Source organism: Microcaecilia unicolor, chromosome 8 (genome assembly GCF_901765095.1).
Source record: "Microcaecilia unicolor chromosome 8, aMicUni1.1, whole genome shotgun sequence".
Taxonomy (NCBI): Eukaryota; Metazoa; Chordata; class Amphibia; order Gymnophiona; family Siphonopidae; genus Microcaecilia; species Microcaecilia unicolor.
Genome location: NC_044038.1, coordinates 161,569,162 through 161,592,362, shown reverse-complemented (window position 1 = coordinate 161,592,362; position 23,201 = coordinate 161,569,162). Strand labels below are relative to the sequence as shown.

Below are 23,201 nucleotides of genomic sequence, written 5' to 3'. Positions count from 1 at the left end.
CCTCCAGTGGTCACTAACCCCCTTCCCACCCTCAAAAAAAAAGTTTTAAAATATTTTTTCCAGCTTCTATGCCAGCCTCAAATATCACACCCAGCTCCATGACAGCACTATGCAGCAGTCCCCTGGAGCAGTTTTAGTGGGTGCAGTGCACTTCAGGCAGGCGGACCCAGGCCCCCCCCCACCTGTTACACTTGTGGTAAATGTGAGCCCTTCAAAACCCACCAGAAACCCACTGTACCCACATGTAGGTGCCCCCCTTCACCCCTAAGGGCTATGGTAGTGGTGTACAGTGGGTTTTGGGGGGCTCAGCACCCAAGGTAAGGGAGCTATGCACCTGGGAACAATTTCTGCAGTCCACTACAGTGCCCCCTAGGGTGCCCGGTTGGTGTCTTGGCATGTCAGGGGGACTAGTGCACTACAAATGCTGGCTTCTCCCAGTATCAAATGGCTTGGATTTGGTCATTTCTGAGATGGGCAACCTCGGTTTCCATTATGGCCGAAAAATGGGGACGACCATTTCTAAGTTCAACCTAAATTTTGCGATTTGGGTGTCCCTGACCTATTATTGAAACGAAAGATGGACGTCCATCTTGTTTTGATAATACGGGTTTCCCTGCCCCTTCGCCGGGACATCCTGCGAGGATGTCCTCAGGAAACCTTGGGCGTCCCTTTCGATTATGCCCCTCCAGGTTGTCTATCCAATGTTTGTGTTTGCTGACCTAACATTTACAAAAATACAAAACACTGCGTGATCAGCATCAGAGGCTGACTGCATAAGTGCTTCTGAATTCTAGTTATAAAATCAATGTTTTTATGTGAAATATAAGTTACGTTTGCTTGTTTTACTTTAACAATGTATGTAATTTGTATACTTCCCAGAACAATAGATGGGAGAAGAATTTTTAAAAATAAAAAATAAATAAAAATTTGAAGTCTATTTCCATCACAAAATAAAACATTAACCTGGAAATTCTATAAATGGCGATTAAAATTGTGGGTGCAAATTTAGGAGCGCACCCAATTTGCATACGCAATGTAACTGAATAAGCCAATTAGTGCTGACAATTGGGTGCTGATATTCAGTCAGCATTAATTGGCCTTTATTGAAATTTACTCAAACGTTTTTAGTCGTGTGCCTCTGAAAAGGAGGCACGGCCATGGGAGGGTCGGAGCAGCCACGCTTGCATTCGGTTGCTCTGTGCTTGCTCAGCTGAAAGACTTGCTTCCCCCCCTCCCCCATGAAGGAAATCCCATGCAAATGAGCAAACAGCAAGCAGTTAATTTACATGTGATTTCCTTCATACATGCCCGGCTTTTTCAAAATCGGATTTGCGGTGACAGGATTGGTAAGGTAAGGGCAAATTACAGGGAGTTTATTGCATCTAGGTGTTAGTGTCTTCCACACCTGGTACATGATAGAGGACGGTGGGGGCTCAATGCATGGCTGCTGGTCAGGCAGAGGCAGCTCCTCCAACAAGTCCACATTGGACAGGGCATCTTCGAGTGTCACGTGAGTTGTCATGGTCTACGTCTTCCTTCTGCCAGTCACACTTATCTAAAGAAGAGGAAGCTGCAACGTGAGAAAAAAAAAACATTAATGTTTTCACACATTCTAGAATAGTAAAATCACTGGGGCACAAACTGGAGAGGTGAAGTGAAGACCTCAGAATACAACAGAAAAGGGAGAGGGATGAGAAGACAGATATTCAAGTATCCAAAGGAGGAGATCAAGTATAATAATGCACACCATTTCTATCGCAGTGTAAAGAGTTTTTTTCCCCTTGTCTTTTGCAACGCTTCATTTACCTGTTGTTGCTTGATGCTTTATAGTGTCCTGCGTTTGCATTATTTATTTATTTTTCATTTATTTAAATTTAGCAACTTTTCCAGAAAAAAATTTAAAAAGAAACAAATTGCAGTGAAAAGCTCTAGAACAAGTGATTATAGCACAAAACCTAACTCTGTCGGCGTCAGAAGTAACACAATGAAGTGGTTCTTTACAGAAAGTGGTAGATTCATGAAATAACTTCCCAGCAGAAGCAGTGAAAGAATTAAAAACAACAAAACAAATAAAAAAAAACCCCACCACATTGGAATCTGTATTTTTGGAGGGAAGGAAGAGTGTACTGGTTTATTAGTGTTTTGGTGTAGATTTTCCGTGCACTAAGGGGCCCTTTTACTAAGCTGTGGTAAGCACCAGAGCACGTTACCGCAGCTTAAACGTTATCGCAGTTTAAAAGGGATTACCGTAAAACAGATTGAGGTGTCTTGTGGTAATATCCCAATCTGCGTATACAAACTGCACGTATTTTAATTTTTTTTGCGGAGGGGGCATGGCAGAGAGTGGGCATTTCCGCACTAATCAGTTAGCCTATGTACATTATCACACGCCAACTGATTAGCATATGAGTACTTACTGCCCTCAAAATAGGTGTCAGTAAGTACTCACCTGCCTTTTTTTTTTAATGGCTGAGAGGGCCATTAATTCAAATAATGTAAAAAAAAAAAAATCGGCCATTTTACTGCTGCCGTAAAAATGGCCTTAGCGAATGGGAAAGACCCGCATAAGGGCAAGCTAAGGCCTAGTAAAAAAGGTCACAATTACTAGCAAAGAAAGATGGGTTTGCAGGCACAAAAATCTGCATTAGGCAGAAGTTAAAAAAAAAATATGTAGTGGAAAGGGAATGCTAATGCAGGTTAAAAGCCTTGCAGAGCAAATTTCTCATGATGCCTCAAAGAGGGCTAAAACTCAGCACAACATTTGAGGTGAAGTTTTTTTTAAAAAATTTTATTTTAGTCATTTCAAATTCTTACAATCAAGCAAAGCTTGTACAGAAAAGTAAGTTATTGCTATTAATTACATGAAATAATTAGGAAGAAATTAAACTTGCTAATAACTATCCTCAAGTCCACCATTTAAGATTCAAGATTGCAGAAGTGGAATTATTATATATCAACATAATTGTAGGAAATATAACCCGAACGGTCCTGAAGAGCCTTATTACATTCCTAGAGCTGCAGTAACAAACATTGTAATTAAACTTATCCCTCCAGATCTCCTGGTTACCAGAAATTCAATAACTTGTAAGGGCTCAAAAAACACATATTTAATTGACTGATACCAGACTACACTTTTGCATGGGTAGCGTAGGAAAAAAGTAGCACCAGTTTGAAGAACCCCTGGTTGAGGTGAAGTAAAGTTTTAACTTCTACGGCAACTACATGGAATCCAGTAACTATCAACAGACCTGGGTTCCCCAAGCTGGGGACCACTGCCATGGGATTCCCAAGCTGGGGACCCCTGCACACACACACAGCCCAAATCTGAGAGGCCCACACCCAGGGTCCCTGCAACCTGTAACATACCCACATTCTGCTTGCAATACTGTATATCCCACATTCTTTAAGTTCAATACTCACAAAATCAACCAATACCTAAGCCTTGCGCACCACTCACTTTTCTAACCTCCACCGATTCAATTATCTGCTCCGAACCCATCTGCTCTCATCCAACTCTCCCCCCACCTACTCAATGGCAGAGGTGTACCTCTAATCCCTGAACTTAAAAAGGAAGTAACTTTACTTGACCTCCGATTTAGTGCATTTTTTCTATTATGCACTATACATCTGATCTGCTTACTATATCGAAAACAAAATTTAAGATGGTATTTAAAAAAAGTACTAAAAAAGCAAATGATTTTTAGCATGATCCCCCTCCCCCCCCCAACCATCAGAGATGGGCCTTTCGGTCTTTTCACTGTTATTATAGTCAGTCTCACATAAATTTCCTGGTGCTGAACATTCAAAGGAGCGAGATATAAGCTTTCCATTTATCTCTATGACCTACAGTTTCTTGCAGACAGTGAAGAGAAAGCCAGTAGCACAATCTTCCATATGTTCTAATATCCAAAATCACTCTATGGAAGAGATGAACACAGGACAGGAGAAGTATTTCCAGCACTCAAGATCCAAGTGCATGTGAAACACCCAAAATATGCAATAAAAAGTGAAAACTGTGCCTTTCAACCTATCAAAAAACACTCACTCTTAGCTGATCAAGGTCATTTGCAAACCCTATTGGTGTCTCTTAAGATGATTTATTATGCATTGCGTTGACATTGTAATTTACCTCTATGACCTACAGTGACCAGAAGGATGCTAGGCTGCGTAGAGGGGCATAACCAGCAGAAGAAAGGAGGTGTTGATGCCTCTCTACAAGTCGTTGGTGAGGCCCCACTTGGGAGTATTGTGCTCAGTTTTGGAGGCCGTATCTTGCTAAAGATGGAAAAATACTGGAATCGGTGCAAAGAAAAGCTACGAAAATGGTATGGGATTTGCGTTGCAAACCGTACGAGGAGAGACTTGCTGACCTGAACATGTATACCTTGGAGGAAAGGAGAAACAGGGGTGATATGACACAGATGTTCAAATATTTGAAAGGTATTAATCCGCAAACGAACCTTTTCCGGAGACGGGAAGGCGGTAGAACTAGAGGACATGAATTGAAGTTGAAGGGGGGCAGACAGGACTAATGTCATGAAGTATTTTTTTACGGACAGGGTGGTGGATATGTGGAATGCCCTCCCGCGGGAGATGGTGGAGAGGAAAACAGTAATGGAATTCAAACATGCGTGGGATAAACACAAAGGAATCCTGTTTAGAAGGAATGGTTCTGTGGAATCTTAGCAGAGATTGGGTGGCGACGCCGGTAATTGGAAACAAAACGGGAGCTGGGCAGACTTCTATGGTCTACGCCCTGATCGTGACTGAATAGATAGGGATGGGCTGGAGTGTAAATTTTAAGGGGCTTCAATGTTAGCTTCAGAACTTAGTACAGACTTCTACAGTCTGTGCCCTGAGAAAGGCAAGGACAAAAACTCAGGTATACATATAAAGTATCACATACCATGTAAAATGAGTTTATCTTGTTGAGCAGACTGGATGGACCGTACAGGTCTTTATCTGTTGGCATTTACTATGTTACTATGTAATTATGCCATATGTAGCATTTGTTATTTGAATATTTGTTCTATTATCTATGTCCAGATTGTTGTTGCTGTACACTGCCTTGGGTGAATTTCTTCATAATGGAATAAATCCTAATAAATAAAATAAGGGTAGCTACCAGGCCCACATTCTAGCTTCCCTCCAAATTTTCACCGAAGTTATTTTCCTGGACAGACAAATCTCTAAGTACTACTTTACATAAGATGAAGTCTGCTAAAAAGAAATAGTGGAGAAAAGATGAAAAACTAATTTTATACTCAGGATAATATTTTGAATGCAAAATTTCTAGACCACCAAAGCAATTTTGTTAAAAACAGTGTGTTTTAGGACATTTCCTATAGAAGGCACCTTAGAAGTCTCGAGACTCCAGCTTAAAAATACTTACAAGCTAAAAAAAGGAATCGGCTCTAGCGTAACATTTTATTTTGGGTGCACTAGGAAAGTTCCCCCTTTCTGAATGGGATCTAACCCTGGGTCTCTGGGTTTGACACGGCCCACAAGCAGGGCCGCCGAAGGGGGGGGGCAGGGGGGGGGACAAAATTCCTCGGGCCTCCAAGGGGGGCCCGGCGCCGCAGTCCCCGGTCTCACCCGCCCACCCTCAGCTCCGTGTGAAAGCGCAGCGGCAGATGAGATCGCCTCCCTTCGGGCCTTCCCTCCCTGTGTCCCACCCTCGTCTAATGTTAACTTCCTGTTTCCGCGAGGGCGGGACCTAGGGAGGGAAGGCCCAAAGGGAGGCGATCTGCCACTGCGCTTTCACACGGAGGTGAGGCGCTGCCGAATTCATTTGAATTCAGGGGGCCTGGTGGCAGACGGAGAGGAGCTGTAGACAGAGCCGAGGGCGGGCGGGTGAGACCGGGGACTGTGGTGCCGGTGGCCTGACTAGCGATTGGGGGGGGGGGCAGCCTTGCCCCGGGCCTGGCTCAGTCTCTCGGTGGCCCTTCCCACAAGCCATGAACCACAGCATTCCCTGACTCTTGAATCATCTGAATTTAAGAATAAACAGCAATGCAAGGAAGTGTCCTACATACTTACAATAAACTGCAGCTGTTCATCGCTCCCTGGCTCATTAGTTAATAACACCCTTTCTGTTCTACTGCTGTCAAAAGCCACACCACAAACCCAATCCAACACTACTTCAAGACTACTTGGTTCTCACAAAGATCTAGCAAACAGCAAAATCTGTACAAGTACAGCAGCTCTGACCATGGTATCCTCCTCCACCCTCTTCCTCTTTCAAAGCATTCATCTGCAGACCCTCTCCCCTCTCGAGGGCTATTTTCAGTGCCTCTTTAGTTTTGGGAAACAACAGCTTTCTTAAGTCTCACAACGCCCAGTGTAATTTCAATCAGGAAATACCAAAAAAGCCCATGACATCTACAGTAAACGGGGTTCTAGAAAGTTAATGTATGATGAAATCTCTAACATTAACAACCTTCTGTTCAAATAAACAGGATTCCCATTATTCCATCCGAGCGGGGGCAAACTCCACCACAAATGTCCCTGATAAAATCAGGTGATGTGAAATATAAGAGACTTCATTTCGTGCACAGCATGGCCTAGACGTGCAGCAGGAACCTGGCAGGGAAAGTGAGATGTAAGCGACTGATGTTCATAAACGAGGTCCTGAACATAGCCACAGGGGAGACATTTGTTAAGGGTTAGTGACTGAATGTGTGTGTGTGGAGGGGGGGGGGGGAACAGAGTAATTAAAGGTCGAGAGGGAGAAGCTGAGGATGGAAATTGAAGGGTAAAGAGAAGCGATTTTTTTTTTTGGGGGGGGGGAAGTCAGATCAAGGGAGGTTTGCTTTGGGGAAGGGAGAACAGGGTAATTAAAGGTCAAGAGGATGAATATTGAAGGGTAAAGAGAACAGATTTTTTTTGGGGGGGGGGACGTCAGATCAAGGGGTATGCTTTGGGGAAGAGGGAACAAGGTAATTGAAGGGTAAAGAGAAGAGATTTTATTTTTTTTGGGGGGGAAGAGGGGACATCAGATCAAGGGGTTTGCTTTGGGGAAGAGGGAACAGGGTAATTGAAGGTCAAGACGGAGACGCTCGAGGATGAAAATTGAAAGGTAAAGCAAAGAGATTTTTTTTGGGGGTGGAAGAGGGGATGTCACATCAAGGGAGGTTTGCTTTGGGGAAGAGGGAAGGGTAATTAAAGGTCAAGAGGGAGATGCTCGAGGATGGACATTGAAGGGTAAAGAGAAGAGATTTTTTTGGGGAGGGGAAGAGGGGTGTGGGTGCTGGGGGGGAGGTTGTTGAGAGGACGTCAGATCAAGAGAGGTTTGCTTTGGGAAGGGGGGAACACAGTAATTAAAGGTTAAGAGGGAGATGCTAGAGGATGGAAATTGACGGGTAAAGAGAAGAGATTTTTTTGGGGGGGGGAATAGGGGTGCAGGGGGGGTTGTTGAGGGGACGTCAGATCAAGGGAGGTTGGAACAAAGTAATTAAAGGTCAAGAGGGAGATGCAAGAGGATTGAAATTGAAGGGTAAAAAGATTTTTTGGGGGTGGGGGTGGGGGTGGCATGCACATAAGGGCTTTGGACATGTGCTTACCGCAAGAAATTTTTCGCCAGTTTTGGGGTTATACAGAAGGTTTTGCAGAGCGGATTCTTGTCCACCTTTCACATTTAAGTGCTGGTTTTGACTTGTTTTGCAAGCGGAAGCAAGCCTGTGCATTTTGAAAAAGAAGATGGTAACAAACGTGTGCGTGTCTGAACAAAACCGAAAGTGAAAACACATTGGTGCCTGTTCTTCTGCGTCTAAAATTTTCAAGTGCAAACAATTTGTGCAAGGTTCATATTTCGGTGCAGAACAAGCACCGGTGTGTGCCGACACTTTCCAGTTCTGGTTTGGACACGTGAATAAGCTGCACTTACCCTGAAATTTTGCACGCATGCATCCAGCATGCTCCCCCCACATTTGCTGTGGGATTTGTGCACACAAAATTTGCATTCTGTGGTATAGTCTCGACTATCAGACCTTCACTGATCCGACCATACGGAATATCCGACAGACCACGTCGCTGTTAAGAACAATGCAGCTTCGCTTTCCGCTTTCCAGAAAGAAGTTTCAGACCTGAGACAATCAGTTTCGAACCCAGGGTCCTACTTTTACCACAAATCAGCACCGTTGAGAGCCAGGATCCTGCTTTTACTGCATTATTTGAGGGGTTACTATTGCTTTCCGTATTATCTGACTTTTCACTTACTTGACAATGGGTTGGTTCCGTTTATGTCTGATAATTGAGACTTTATTATATTAGGCTCATGGTAGAAGCTGAGCATTCAGACATCTTCTCCGGGCTCTATCGCAAGCCTTTCTGCATCAGCCCCTCTCCCCCGGATCTACATAGCGCGCCTAGAGATCTGTGCCAAAACTGGCGCAGATTCCATAACAACACGTGCAATTTAACAAGCTAATGAGTGCTGATAACAGCGCTTAACAAGCAATAATGAGCACTAATTGGCACTGATTAGAACTTAGAACTCGCTAAGTGTATTCTGTAACAATGTGCGCCAAACTTCTAATGCGCGCAGGTAAAAAGGGAGTGGTTATGGGCAGGGAAATGGGCAGTTCGTGGGCATTCCAAAATTTAGGTGCCTAGTTACAGAATATGGCCCAGTGCACCTAAATCTACATGCCAAGATTTACACCATGTTTTCGTTGGTATAAATGGATGCGCGTAGATTTAGACGCTAAAATATCGACTAAGCGTATTCTATAACTGGCGCCAATTATAGAATACACTTAGTCGGTTATAGATGCCAATAATTAGACTCTCCCCCTCTGTGTCTAAATCTCAGAATAGCATAGCCTCAGCAGATAATGCTCAAACCTTCTTCCTGCCAAATGAACACAAGCTGCAGGAAACCAGGAGATGCTCATAGTGTGAATTATTATGCAAAGTGCTTTAACTCTGAGACAGGAAATGCTTCTGGTAGGTGCCTGTGAAACAGTCTAAAGTACTTTTCTTTAACCCTTTGTCCTCCCTTGAGCTTATCATTCAAAAGCTTTATTATTGCCTTTTTATTCAAGGGGCTCAGTTAGATATTAACTCAGTTGCTGCTGCTGCTTAACTGCCTGTGTGTTGTGTTGCTGGTTAAATACTTGTAATGAAGCACTATATGCAGTAAATCATATGTTATTTTGAATGGAGATTTTTGATCAGTGATAATATCTGTCATAATATGGCAACCGGTCAGTCCAGTTATGATTCAGGACATGAGTTGGCCGTTTGATATCAGAGATCTTTTCCTCCATTTTTATCAAAGAAATCTTTTTTGATAGGTGAATCGGTATTATCCACTTTATTAGCTGGTGGTACTGGATCTCACCACAATTCTCCCCCAGCAAGGAAAGAGCAGGAATGCCTCACATCTGAGAAACAAATTCTACTCAAGAAGCCCCTATGAAACTTGGGGGGGAGGCAGCTTACAACTGTACCTCCCCCCCCCCATCTGAAGTGGATTCCCTCTAGAGGCCCTTAATTTGAACTTCTGCCACTGCCCCACTTTACTTAGATAATGTAGCGTGGTTGCCAATTTAAAACAAAAGAAAGACAGTCCAATAAAAAGGTAACATGTTTTTGAGACTTACGCTCCTGGATGGTTTTAAGTAAAAAGAAAATTTATGGAGCATAAGACATTTGAAGTTAAAATGATCATACACTTTAAAAATTAACAAGAGAGGACTTAAGAGGTTTGGGTTTCAATCACATTATCAACCATGACATTCTACTGATTTGTCATCTTCTAATCACCCATCCATCTCTCTCTCCCCCCTGCCTTTCACTTTGAGATCAAATCATTTTGGGGGTTTCTTTTGGTTTTTCTGTTCCGACCTAAGGGTGGATGTTTTATCTTCCAAAAAGCTAATAAAAAAATGAACTGTTTACCTTTTACTAATTAAACTCTGGAATTTGTTGCCAGAGAATGTGGTAAAGGCAGTTAGCTTAGAAGGGTTTTAAAAAAGGTCTGGACGGCTTCCTAAAGGAAGAGTCCATAGACCATTATTAAATTGACTTGGGGAAAATCCACTGCTTATTTCTGGGATAAGCAGCATAAAATGAGCTTTTTTCGAGATCTTGCCAGGCATTTGTGACCTGGATTGGCTACTGCTGGAAACAGGATGCTGGGCTTGATGGACCTTTGGTCTGTCCCAGTGTGGCAATACTTATGTACTATCTCTTTGTATTCTTATTTTTAAGCCTTTATTTCTACTACTACTCTTCTGTACTTGCCAAGCACCGAGGCAAAACGCTAATATATAAAACTGTGCCAGAAGTGTGTGGCAAGAAATTGGCCTGCCCCAACCCCACATCTACATTGTATAGTGTGTGGTTAAAAAGATCAGACAAGGTTCAATTCAGAGGGGCTTAACAGACTTAACTTTGTTGTACACGGGGGGAAAAATCTTAGAGAGAGAAACACACACAAACTTTCTCAGGACATGGCATTAATTCGAGCCCCAAACTTGCAAGTGTATTTATATTCATACTAAAATATTTTTTTTAGTAAGGGGATCCTCAGGTATCACAATGCAAGTGTTATCAATGGTCATTTTCTTGACATAGAACTGCATACTCCTCATTGGTCCCTCATTTTTTATTAAATATTTTAATATTTATAGTTTTATACAGTTATATACTACATTCTGCAAAATCCTCAAATCGTTCCTATTCAAACAAACCCTCACAAAGAACGACCACATCTCAAACAATTATTACCTGAATTAGTTATTATTCTATTTACCATTAACTTTTTCTTTGCTTCATGTACAACTTCTCATTCATAATAGATTTTCTAAATGTTAAATATCCATAGTTATCCCATCTCTCTCCTCTTCAATCTGTTCAAAATTCTGCTGCACAACTAATATTCCGCCAGTGTCGTTATGCTCATATTAGCCCTCTCCTCAAGTCACTTCACTGGCTTAGTATCCGTTTCCGCATACAGTTCAAACTCCTCTTATTGACTTTATAAGTGCATTCACTCTGCAGCTCCTCAGTACCTCTCCACTCTCATCTCTCCCTACTTTCCTCCCCGGGAACTCCGTTCACTGGGTAAATCTCTCTTATCTGCACCCTTCTCCTCCACTGCTAACTTCAGACTCCATTCCTTTTATCTTGCTGCACCATATGCCTGGAATAGACATCCTGAGCCGGTAGGTCAAGCTCCATCTCTGGCCGACTTCAAATCTAAGCTAAAAGCCCACCTTTTTGTTGCTGCTTTTAACTCCTAACCCTTATTCACTTGTTCAGAACCCTTATTTTATCATCCTCACTTTAATATTCCCTTATCTCTTGTTTGCCCTGTTTGTCTGTCCTAATTAGATTGTAAGCTCTGTCGAGCAGGGACGTCTCTTCATGTTCAAGTGTACAGTGCTATAGAAATGATAAGTAGTAGTAGTAAAATTGGATTCTTACAACAAATCACTTTCTTATGCATTATTCTTTGTTATGTATCCTATACTGTTTATTGTAAGCCACATTGAACTCAAACTTTTTTGGGATAATATGGGATATAAATGTCACAAATAAATAAAAATATCAAAAATTCAAAAGTATATGAGGATGTATGAGAAAACTGCAGACGCTATTTTGGAGCTCTACCCTGAAGAAGACTGTGAAACCTGGCCATGTTGGCAGAGGCTCCATTCATTTTCTAAGTAGCTTTTGAATTTTTGATATAAAAATATTTAATAAAAAAATGAGGGACCAATGAGGAGTATGCAGTACTATATCAAGAAAATCATCATTTATAGCACTTGCATTGTGATACCTGAGGATCCCCTTACTAAAAAAAATATTTTAGTGTGAATATAAATACACTTGCAAGTCTGATGGAGTTGAAAAGTTGAAAACTGGTACTTTGGGAATGTTTGATGGGAAAATTGATTTTGCTATTAATTCCAGACCAGCTTTAATTCTCTTCTTGAAAACGTATTACACGGTGGAAAATGGCATTCTACTTAAATTAACTAGAAAATAATAAAGGCAGGAACTGTTCCTCTCAGTTCATTCATACATTTTTCATGGCAAGATTTGTTTTGTAGAATTGTTTTTCATCTATCTAGCACAAAATGCAGAAGTGAAAGGATTCTTTGAGCTAATCTTAGAATAAGTCTAGACCAACAGGCCATACATAAATAGAACACAGGCTACTCAGTGCACTACCACACTCAAGTTGGTTCTTCTGGTTCCTGGGTCAGCCAGGGACACTATGGAGTAAACATTCACAGGCCTGGCGGGCTAGGGACAGAGAGAGAAGAGTATGTAGGAGGGTAGAGAGAAAATTATCGCCATTGGTTAAAAGGTGACACCTAATGGCCAAATTTAGGTCTCTTGATTCCAGAAGGAGCCCTGAAGAACGATACCTAGATGAGAATTCTCAGTGTAATAACCAGACTAGGTACGGTATGTTAAGGAGGAAAACAAAATAGAGGGAAAAGTCCCTAGGAGGCTTCAAATGAAGGCTCAAGGTGCCAGATCACAGCCCAGTTTTCAAATCAACTAGAAGTAAAAGAACTCCATTAATTCTGCCTACAGCTTCTCCTTGTTAGTGTCTGAATTAGAAGACCACTAAATCAAAGTATATTATTTTTCATCTAAGACCAATCAAGGGGCACTTTCAGTCCGGACATAGTTTAATATATGAACATTGACCAAAGATCATGGAATTTATCTGCCCGAAGACCTCATACCCTCCTACATTTTTTCACATTCTGTTAAGTGCAATTCAAAATGCATTAAATTAAGAGATTGAAAGCAGAGAGCATATTATATAAGTCAGTGAACATGTACAGAAAATATTCAAAAAGTAACAGAATAAAAATATAAAGTCTTGATTCAATACTTGGCGGAAGCTCATTCTGCAGTGATAATAGGCATGAGTCATTTAGCATAAGCTCCTACCAGCTGTACAGAGAGAAACACCACACCTCTTTCCCATTCTTCTTGGCAAGCTCAAGCTTTTTCAAGATGGCTGCAGACCATCTGTGGACTGTAGTCTTCAAGTCTTGCCACAGATTTTCTCTTGGCTTTAGATCTAGGCTTTGATTGACCACTCAAGGACACCTACCCTACTCTTGATTTGCTTTGTGCTTAAGATCGGCCTGCTGAATGGAAATCTTGTCAGTGGCCCCAAGTCTAAGGCAAACTGGAACAGGTTTTCCTCCATTATCTGCCTGTACTTTGCATCATCTATCTTTCTCTTGATCTTCACAAACTTCTCTGTATCTACTGCTGGAAAGCATTCCAACATAATGCTGTCATCATCATGCTTTATTCTAGGGATGTGCCAAGTTTGCTTGATGCCAAGCATACTGCATAGCATTATGACCAAGTTGGTCTTTAGTCTCAGACTACAAAAGCCTTCTTCTACATGTGTGCTGTAGCCCCCCCTTAGTGTTTCTTTGAAAATGCTGTATTGGCATATCATATACCTTTTCATCAGCAGTGGCTTTCTTCTTTCCTCCTTCCCATATCAGGCCATGCTTGTGGAGCAGTATTGAAACTGTGGAACAGTCAGTCAACACTTTCCCAAATCTCAGCCAGCCACCTGTAATTCGTTTAAAGTAATCTTAGGCCTCATATGACCTTACTCAACAGTTTCCTGAACTCCGTGGCTACGGACTGGAGGGACAGCCTGATTAAGGCAGTGTCTCTGTGGTGTCAAACTATTTCTAATTTAGTGATGGATCTGAAAGTACCCCAAGCATACTGGAATTGTTTATACCTCTTACTCAATCTACACCTTCAAATAACTTTATTGTGCAGTTTGACAGCTCCGTGTTCAGCACGTTTACACCTTTGGTTCAAACTCACTTTATCACATATCACAATGGTGGTATGCATTTCCCTTGCTCTGGAAAAGCTCCCTTCATATCCCAGTCCATCTTTCTTCCCACCCCAGAGAAAAAACGGTAAGTAGTATAGTTCCTGGGGACTGAAGACAGACCAAAGACCAAAAGGCAGGATCCCTTGCCAGGGGGGATGGATGAGCATTGTGCCAATAGACACTTAACCTTCAAAGACACAACTGAAGACAGACCAAAGACCAAAGGGCAGGATCCCTTGCCAGGGGGGGATGGATGAGCATTGTGCCAGTAGACACTTAACCTTCAAAGACACAATATAAGACATCTGACAACAGTGGGGAAGCAAAATCCTGCCAGCAGATGAGAGATAGTAGTAGTAGTAGTAGTATGGCAGGGATACAGAGAATGGTAAAACTTGGAAAGTGACTACAGCGAAGGAACAAGCTCCTGCCACTCTGGCCCTATCTTCCTTACACAGCAATGACTGGTTTCAGAACTCCTGGCCTGTAGTTACAAGGTAGCCTGTGTTGACAGCTAGGGATGATGACTCATCAAGAGCTTGTCATTTAAGAAGTTCCCAGTGAATTTGTAAAGGTGGTGGTTTGATTTAATCATGTCCTTCCTTTTTTGTCTTATATATGCATGGTCACCAGTGTCAGAAGGAGAACATCAGACTTAATATACAGCAAAAAAACAAAACAGGAAATTCAGTCCAACAGCTCTTTCTATATTAAGTCAAGTAAAAAGAAATGGGCGCTTCAAGAAAATGTTCATTACAGCAAGGTTTTTATATAGGTGATCAGATACTTCCATGTCACAAGGAACAGGGAAAGTCGTTTCTCCATTCTACCACAGTAGATCTGTAAAGCCAATGTTTCTAAGAAAATCATGGCCACTAATTCATAGATCAGGGCCTAGGCAAGGGTATTGGGCATGCTCGATGAACCTTAAGCCTTACTTATAACCCTTCAATTAACTTTCAGGTCCCTAATTATAAAACAAAAAATCAGAAGGGTGGAGCTAAACTCCACAATCATAATTCCAACATCTCCCCTCCCACAACAATCCTGTAAAAACACATAATAAATAAAGGGTGCACTGACCCAGTATTCTATAAATATGCAAGAAAATTTTCAGAACGCCCCTGACAGGCCCATGCTCCTCCCATGGGTGCACTGCCTTATACAATAGTGTAGAATCTGGAACAAATGGGAATCTCTGATGATTGTCCATCCTCCCTGCAGGTAGAAGAATGAACTGATTGTTCTTTGTGTTAGAGTGGCTGTCAGGATCTTTTGCTTTGCTTTCAGCGCTGCTGCTATTTGCTGCCCCAGCTGACCAACTAGTCTGTCAAATAGTTATATCAGCCCAATCATAGATTATTCGGTGAGTTGCATGGAAAGAGAGATCATCATCAAGTACCAAGAAATGCATCCCAAGACCATGAAAATGTGGCAGAAAGATATAGAAACATTTCCCATCATAAGAACATAATAGCCATACTGGGTCAGACCAATGGTCCATCTAGCCCAGTCTCCTGTTTCCAACAGTGGCCAATCTAAGTCACAAGCATTTGAAGGAAACCCAGATAGTAGTAACATTCCGTGTAGAACCCCAAAGAGTAGCAACATTCCGCATAGAACCCCAAAGAGTAGCAACATTCCATGCTACCAATTCCAGGGCAAGCAGTGCCTTCCCCATGTCTACCTCAATAACAGACTATAGACTTTTCCTCCAGGAACTTGTCCAAACCTTTTTAAAGCCCAGATACACTAACCACTGTTACCACAGCTGCAATGAGCTCCAGAGCTTAACTAGTCTTTGAATAAAAAAATATTGCCTCCTATTTGTTTTAAACGTATTTCCATGTAACTTCATTGAGTGTTCCCTAGTTTGTCTGTTTGGTTTTTTTTTTTTTTTTGGGGGGGGGGGGGGGTTCAGTTTCAAAAGTACAAAGATCAATTCACTTCTACTCATTCTACAATACTCAGGAATACCACTCTGTGCATAAATAGTATTAAAAAGATTGTACATACAGAGTATCATTTCAGCATACATGTGGATGAATGTATAGAACTCTGGGTACCCAGTTTTCTTGTGGCTGCCACTAGCTCAGACCCATGTGCAGATGTTTCTGGCAAACTCTCTCATGTCAGAGAAGGTTTTTTGCACACAGCTGGTTGGCATACAATTTGCTTACTTTTTTAACATGTCAATTAGGAACCCTCTGCTGAGCTTTAGCACAGAGCTCTAATGCACAGCTTTCTGCATAAGCCCTTCAGTAGAAAGATGCCATTACCATTTACCAGATATTAAACCCAGCACTGCACCACCATTTAATCAACTGTGATAACAAGCGGCATACAAATTATATATAAATATTAGCTCCAATGTAAGTCACAGCAAATACTAGAAATTAGTAATAGCAGCAATACACACCTAACACCATCATACTGAAGGATCCAGGTAGTCAAGGAATGGGATTCATTCTCTCAGTGTGAACAGGAATAACAGTCAATTGGTCTCTTTTCTGCTATCTACTACTATTAACACAAAGCCACCAATCAAACAAGACCTCAGGGCACATATCAGATTTAAATATGGATCAGATATATAGAAATTTTAAATTCAAAGTGGCTAAAAGCAACTTCCTATGAGGTCACGCTAATAATTAATCCCCCCCCCCCCCCCCCCCCCCCCATGCAGCTATGTTCAATAAACATCTACAGGCCTGGCAACTAGAATAATTAGAATATATAATAAACAAGAGCAGAGAAAAATCTGTTTTTCCTTGTCTCTTCCAGCTGATGGATCGATATGTTCGTTTAGCACTGCCAGTGAAAGTATATCTAACTGCTACAGCTTTACAAGTTAAAGGGGTGAGGGGAAAGCCCAACATATTTATAAAGCATTTATGAAAGCTTTTTCATGTTTAACCATAACAAACAGGGATCTGTAGCTGGGAGGCCGATGTTTGTGTAAACACAATGCTAAACTGGGGTCTTTTAGTCACCTTGCCTGCATCTGCTCTGGGAAATGCAGGACAGATAGAACCAAGCCTCAGATGACACTGACTGAACTCAGGTATGTCACTTTTAACAGAGAGAAAGGAAGAAAGCCTCTGCTACATAACACCATACACACACATTTATTTAGTTATTGCATTTGTATCCCACCTCTTTGCAGGCTCAATGTGGTTTACAATATATCGCTCTTGGTGGTGATAGATTAGAACGCAATCACTTATTGTTACATAGAGATGTTGACTAACATATTAGAGTTTAAAGCAAGCAGATATTATAAAAATAATTCTGAGTAAAGATGTGGGAGATGTATACATTTGTATTTGTTATTCTATATGGTATGCCTTTTTATTCTGCACAGTTATTCGTAAGGCTAGGCCTGTGCACTCTAAACGGAGTGACAGCTAAAGATTTCCGCGCCTGTCACATTCAGAACAGTGGCATAGCCTGAAAGCAATTTTTGGAGGGGGTTCACGGTTAATATTTGGAGGGGGAGGGCGCGTTTTCAACAGACATACGGTGTCCCGTCCCCTCCCCCATCAGCATATGTCACTCACTAATGGCATCCAGATAGTCGCCGTAAGAGCTTGTCACACCGCTCTTACCTTCCTCGATATGCGGCTAGCACTGCACGCGCATGAAAACCTTACAGGGAGCACATTCCTTGTATTATCTCACAAGATCATGAGCAGGACAACTCGCTCCGATGAGGTTTTAACATATACATCGTGCCGGGCGAACACTGAAGAAGGCTGCGGCTTATGGGTCTTTTCTGCTGATGGGGCTTCCAGATCGCCATCAGCCATGGTAATCGTACAGACCATGGTTGGCCTGGGGAATTAGGGAGGGGGGAGGGGGAAGCGAGAAGCCTACACAGGGAGAATACAATATCAAAATGAGCAGTTTCAGCAATCCTTGCAAGAACAGCAGAAACCAATGGCAAAATAAATTAAAAACCAGCACCAAGGTGACCCAAATCAGAACAATATGGATGTACTTCGACCAGCGGCCGTAGAATAAATGCCTCACATTTGGTACAACATGGTCCTGAATCCTTTATCATCAGGTTGCATTATTTTGCAGCTCAGTGTGCAAACAACCCAGACGCTTAAAATCAGCAGGTCTATTCCTCTTGCATTAAAAAACGCTTTTCTCTCTCTCCTTTTTCCCCCTTTAACCCTTGCAGCATCCGGAGCGGAAGAAGCTCCAAACCCCGCAGCAGGTGCCGGCAGAGGCCTGGCTTGGAGCCCAATTTACCCCCTCCCCGAAAATAGCCCGGCGACGAGCTCCCAGGACTAAACGACCGGGAGAAAGCGGCGCTCCTCTACCTTTGTTCCCCACTCCAGAAGCCTCCTCCCGTTACCTGAAAGGGGATCCCTGTAGCAGCAGCAGCACTAGTACAGCCGCTTTGAAGCCGAGAGATGCTCCGTCCTCCCCTCCTCCCTCTCTCACACACACACACAAAGAGCAGAAAATGGCTGCAAGCGACAGGAGAGCTCACAACCACCAAGAGCCCCAGGAAGAGGGGAACCAGCTCCCCGCTCTGCACTTCATTTACAGGTTTGCCGTTAGAGCAGCTACTGCAAAAGAAATACAATTATAGCCCCCCCCCCCCCCACCTTAAAGGATGGGCGGGGCACTCTTTAATATTAGTGACAGGGCTTCTGCACGCAAGGAGAATTAAACTGCCTCCAGCCTGCTCAGACCTTGCCGGGGGGGGGGGGGGGGGTGGTGGTGGTGGTGGAGGAGGAGGCGAGAGCTCCAGTTCCGGAGCTCACCGTTTGGGAAAAGATCCGGACAAGAATAAAGCTTCGCATTTCCTCACCTGCCGCTGGCAGTTTGACCTGTGTGGTGTGCCGTAGTCGGGGTCCCTCCGGCCCGTGCGGTTCATTCAAACGCTGCGCTAAAGAATAGCGGAGTGGGAATGCAAAGATGCAAAGGACCGAATAACATTTGCTCATGTGGGGGCTGATGTAGAAAGCAGCCTGCTAGAGCTGCACCCCCGTGGCTGAGAACATATCTTCTATCATGAAATTACTGTGAAAATATATCATGGGAAATGCAGGGAAGGCTTTTAATAGGCTGCGTTAGACGCTAATGCATGTCTAATACAGCTTAAAATACTATACAGCGAGACACGTTCAGGCCTTTTGCAATCTACTACTAATCATTTCTGTAATCTTATATATATAAATAATTTTTTCAGTCTTCTGTTGTCCATTTTATGCTCTCAGCATTTCCTGTAGATTTTTCAGTCACTTGTCATCTTGTTTTTACGTTCCATTTCTTGTTTTCACTATTTCCTTATGTTTTTCTTTATTCTACCTATACTCTTCTCCCCCACCCCACTCCTCACGTCTCTGAACTTCTCTCATCCTAATTCACCTCTTCATTCTTCTGATGTTCTGCTCCTTCTCAGCAATTCTTCCTCCTCCTACTTTTTTTTCATCTTCTCCCACCTTCCCCATCTCTTTCCTTTCTCCCGTCCCTTCATAGTTCTCTGCCTTTTCTCCCTTTCTCTAGCATCTACTGCAGCTGCCTCTTCCCCTCCATCTGTCCACCTAATTCCTCCAATATTCGTTTCTTTCCTCCTTGCCTCCAGCAACCTTCTGCTACTCCATTTCTACCACCTTCCACAGCATATGTCTTTGCTTTACCCCTTGTCCTCCGCTTCCTTTTCACTCTTCCAGCTTCAAAAATTGTGCGAGATGAGACAGCTGCTGCTGCTGGGGTGTTATAGGAGCACTTGTTGCTGCCTAATGGTAGAACCACCCCTGCCAAGGTACTTTTATAGTTAACAAAGGGGCCCTTTTATTAATGTGCTGTAAGAACTAGCTTGTGCTTACCGAAGCTTAAAAGGATTTACTGCATGATAAGCCCAGGCATCCTGCGGTAAGTTCCTAATCTGTGCACACACTATGCACTACAAAATATTTTTAATTTTTCCACGGGGGGGTGTCTGAGGCAGAAAGTGTTTGTGCGCTAATCAGCACAGCTACATTACTGTGCACTAAGCAGGGCTGGTCTTAGGCAGGAGCAACAGGGGCGGTCGCACAGGGCCTTGCGCTTCTAGGGGCCCCGCATCTCTGGTATGTCTGTCCTCCTGTCTCAGAACACCTCCCTGCTCCATACCTTTAATGTGCATCCACATTTCAGTAGGGAGCATCAGGCAGCGGCAGCGATTTTCATATCCTGTCAGCTGCCGAGCCCAGAGCCTCCTCGCTGCTGTGACCAGCCCCTTTTTTTATGTCACTTCCTGCTTCCGCATGGGCGGGAAGCAGCAGTGAGGAGGCTCTGGGCTCGGCAGCTGATGGGATATGAAAATTGCTGCCACTGTCTGCCGCTCTGTACTGAAACGTGGTGGGTGCGTATCAAGGTATGGGATGAGGTGGGGTTCCAAGAGCTCTAAACCTCCTTTTAAATTGATACATTATGACTTATGGAGGTGGGCGCGGGGGGGGGGGGGGCCCACTGAGCTGGTCTGCACAGGGCCCCACAGTTGCTAAGTCTGGCTCTGGCACTAAGTAGCACAGGATTAGCACGTGAGCCCTTACCCCCTACAAAATAGATGTTGGTAAGTGCTCACGAAATAATTTTTTATAAGGGCCACATGCACTAATGGCAACATTAGCGCATGATATTAATAAGGAAAATGGAGAATTGGCAATCTCTAGCTCTGGTAAAAATGGCCATAGCACATGGGAAAGACCCGCATAAGAGCACGCTAAAGCCACTTTCAACTGCAGCTTAGTAAATTCACCAGGCTGAAAACTTTCCTTCATTTAATATACACACAAGTATATTTGTACTAGTGGACTTTCCACTTCAGCTCAATTTTTCAAAGGGAAGCGCTACTTATGAGGCTGTTCCCACTAGAGTCACATACACACAGGCATGCACTCTTGCTCTTCAGTCACACACATACATGCAGTTTTTCACATACATATATACAGTGGGGGAAATAAGTATTTGATCCCTTGCTGATTTTGTAAGTTTGCCCACTGACAAAGACATGAGCAGCCCATAATTGAAGGGTAGGTTATTGGTAACAGTGAGAGATAGCACATCACAAATTAAATCCGGAAAATCACATTGTGGAAAGTATATGAATTTATTTGCATTCTGCAGAGGGAAATAAGTATTTGATCCCCCACCAACCAGTAAGAGATCTGGCCCCTACAGACCAGGTAGATGCTCCAAATCAACTCGTTACCTGCATGACAGACAGCTGTCGGCAATGGTCACCTGTATGAAAGACACCTGTCCACAGACTCAGTGAATCAGTCAGACTCTAACCTCTACAAAATGGCCAAGAGCAAGGAGCTGTCTAAGGATGTCAGGGACAAGATCATACACCTGCACAAGGCTGGAATGGGCTACAAAACCATCAGTAAGACGCTGGGCGAGAAGGAGACAACTGTTGGTGCCATAGTAAGAAAATGGAAGAAGTACAAAATGACTGTCAATCGACAAAGATCTGGGGCTCCACGCAAAATCTCACCTCGTGGGGTATCCTTGATCATGAGGAAGGTTAGAAATCAGCCTACAACTACAAGGGGGGAACTTGTCAATGATCTCAAGGCAGCTGGGACCACTGTCACCACGAAAACCATTGGTAACACATTACGACATAACGGATTGCAATCCTGCCGTGCCCGCAAGGTCCCCCTGCTCCGGAAGGCACATGTGACGGCCCGTCTGAAGTTTGCCAGTGAACACCTGGATGATGCCGGGAGTGATTGGGAGAAGGTGCTGTGGTCAGATGAGACAAAAATTGAGCTCTTTGGCATGAACTCAACTCGCCGTGTTTGGAGGAAGAGAAATGCTGCCTATGACCCAAAGAACACCGTCCCCACTATCAAGCATGGAGGTGGAAATGTTATGTTTTGGGGGTGTTTCTCTGCTAAGGGCACAGGACTACTTCACCGCATCAATGGGAGAATGGATGGGGCCATGTACCGTACAATTCTGAGTGACAACCTCCTTCCCTCCGCCAGGGCCTTAAAAATGGGTCGTGGCTGGGTCTTCCAGCACGACAATGACCCAAAACATACAGCCAAGGCAACAAAGGAGTGGCTCAGAAAGAAGCACATTAGGGTCATGGAGTGGCCTAGCCAGTCACCAGACCTTAATCCCATTGAAAACTTATGGAGGGAGCTGAAGATGCGAGTTGCCAAGCGACAGCCCAGAACTCTTAATGATTTAGAGATGATCTGCAAAGAGGAGTGGACCAAAATTCCTCCTGACATGTGTGCAAACCTCATCATCAACTACAGAAGACGTCTGACCGCTGTGCTTGCCAACAAGGGTTTTGCCACCAAGTATTAGGTCTTGTTTGCCAGAGGGATTAAATACTTATTTCCCTCTGCAGAATGCAAATAAATTCATATACTTTCCACAATGTGATTTTCCGGATTTAATTTGTGATGTGCTATCTCTCACTGTTACCAATAACCTACCCTTCAATTATGGGCTGCTCATGTCTTTGTCAGTGGGCAAACTTACAAAATCAGCAAGGGATCAAATACTTATTTCCCCCACTGTATATTCTTAGGTGCTATGCTGCTTCTGCTGCACGTGCTCATTCTTCAGCATATCTCTCCACTCCCCTAACAAGTTCTGCCCACTACCAGGTAAAGTCAGACCTGTCAAGTCTTCTGTAAACTCCCGCTTTGAGGGTTATCTTTCGCATTCCCACTGGGGAGTTGACGAGCAGACAGAAATGGGGCTAAGGCACAACGTCTTCCCGGCAGACGGGGGGGGGGGGGGGGCGGCCACCCGGGTGTGCACACCCCAGCCAACAAACTCCTTCCACTGAGAACAGCCACTCGTCTCTAGTTTATTTTTTTCACTGAAGACTTGAGAACCAAAAAAGGAACTTAAAGCACTCCCCCAGGGTCAAACCTAAAGGGCCTACCAGACCAGCTACAGATTGCTCGACTACCATCTGTTGAAGACTGAGAACATACTAGCTGGCTGAGGGTGGGCACAGTGCTATTATACAGAGGTCAGAAATTGTGTTCTGTCTCCATCTGCTGGTAGGCGAGTATAACCCAAGTGTCAGCGTCTGGACAGGTCTGGAGGGCTGACAAGGAAGATGTCAGTTCCTATTACCACTGGACCAGTCTCACGATAAGAACTGCAAAATCTCACAACTCAATCACAAGATTGGTCCTACGGAAGCAGGAAATGGTGTTTTATTAAGGCAGCTGCTGCTTGAGTGGAAGTGGCTTGTTGGTGCTATGACTGCTATCTGTCAGGGGGTGAAGTCAGGAGGTGGAGTGGTCAGGTCTGTGGGGACATGGCTAGACAGAATGGGGCGGAGCTGGGAGTATGGCTTAAAATCTTGTCT

General features: G+C 43.4%; 1 protein-coding gene across 5 annotated transcripts in view; it reads right to left on the bottom strand.

Moving 5' to 3' along the window:
- CYFIP2 (cytoplasmic FMR1 interacting protein 2) overlaps positions 1 to 18,989 on the bottom strand; it is a 107,440-nt gene extending 88,451 nt beyond the window's left edge. The window contains exons 1-2 of one of the 5 annotated variants that reach the window (XM_030211480.1): positions 18,675 to 18,989; positions 1,406 to 1,570 (exon numbers count right to left, since the gene is read on the bottom strand). In XM_030211480.1, the coding sequence (XP_030067340.1) occupies positions 1,406 to 1,522 (117 nt within the window). In that variant the 5' untranslated portion in view covers positions 1,523 to 1,570; positions 18,675 to 18,989. The other 4 variants (XM_030211481.1, XM_030211478.1, XM_030211483.1 and 1 more) reach the window with 4 other exon arrangements.
- Positions 18,990 to 23,201: the final 4,212 nt, after the last annotated feature.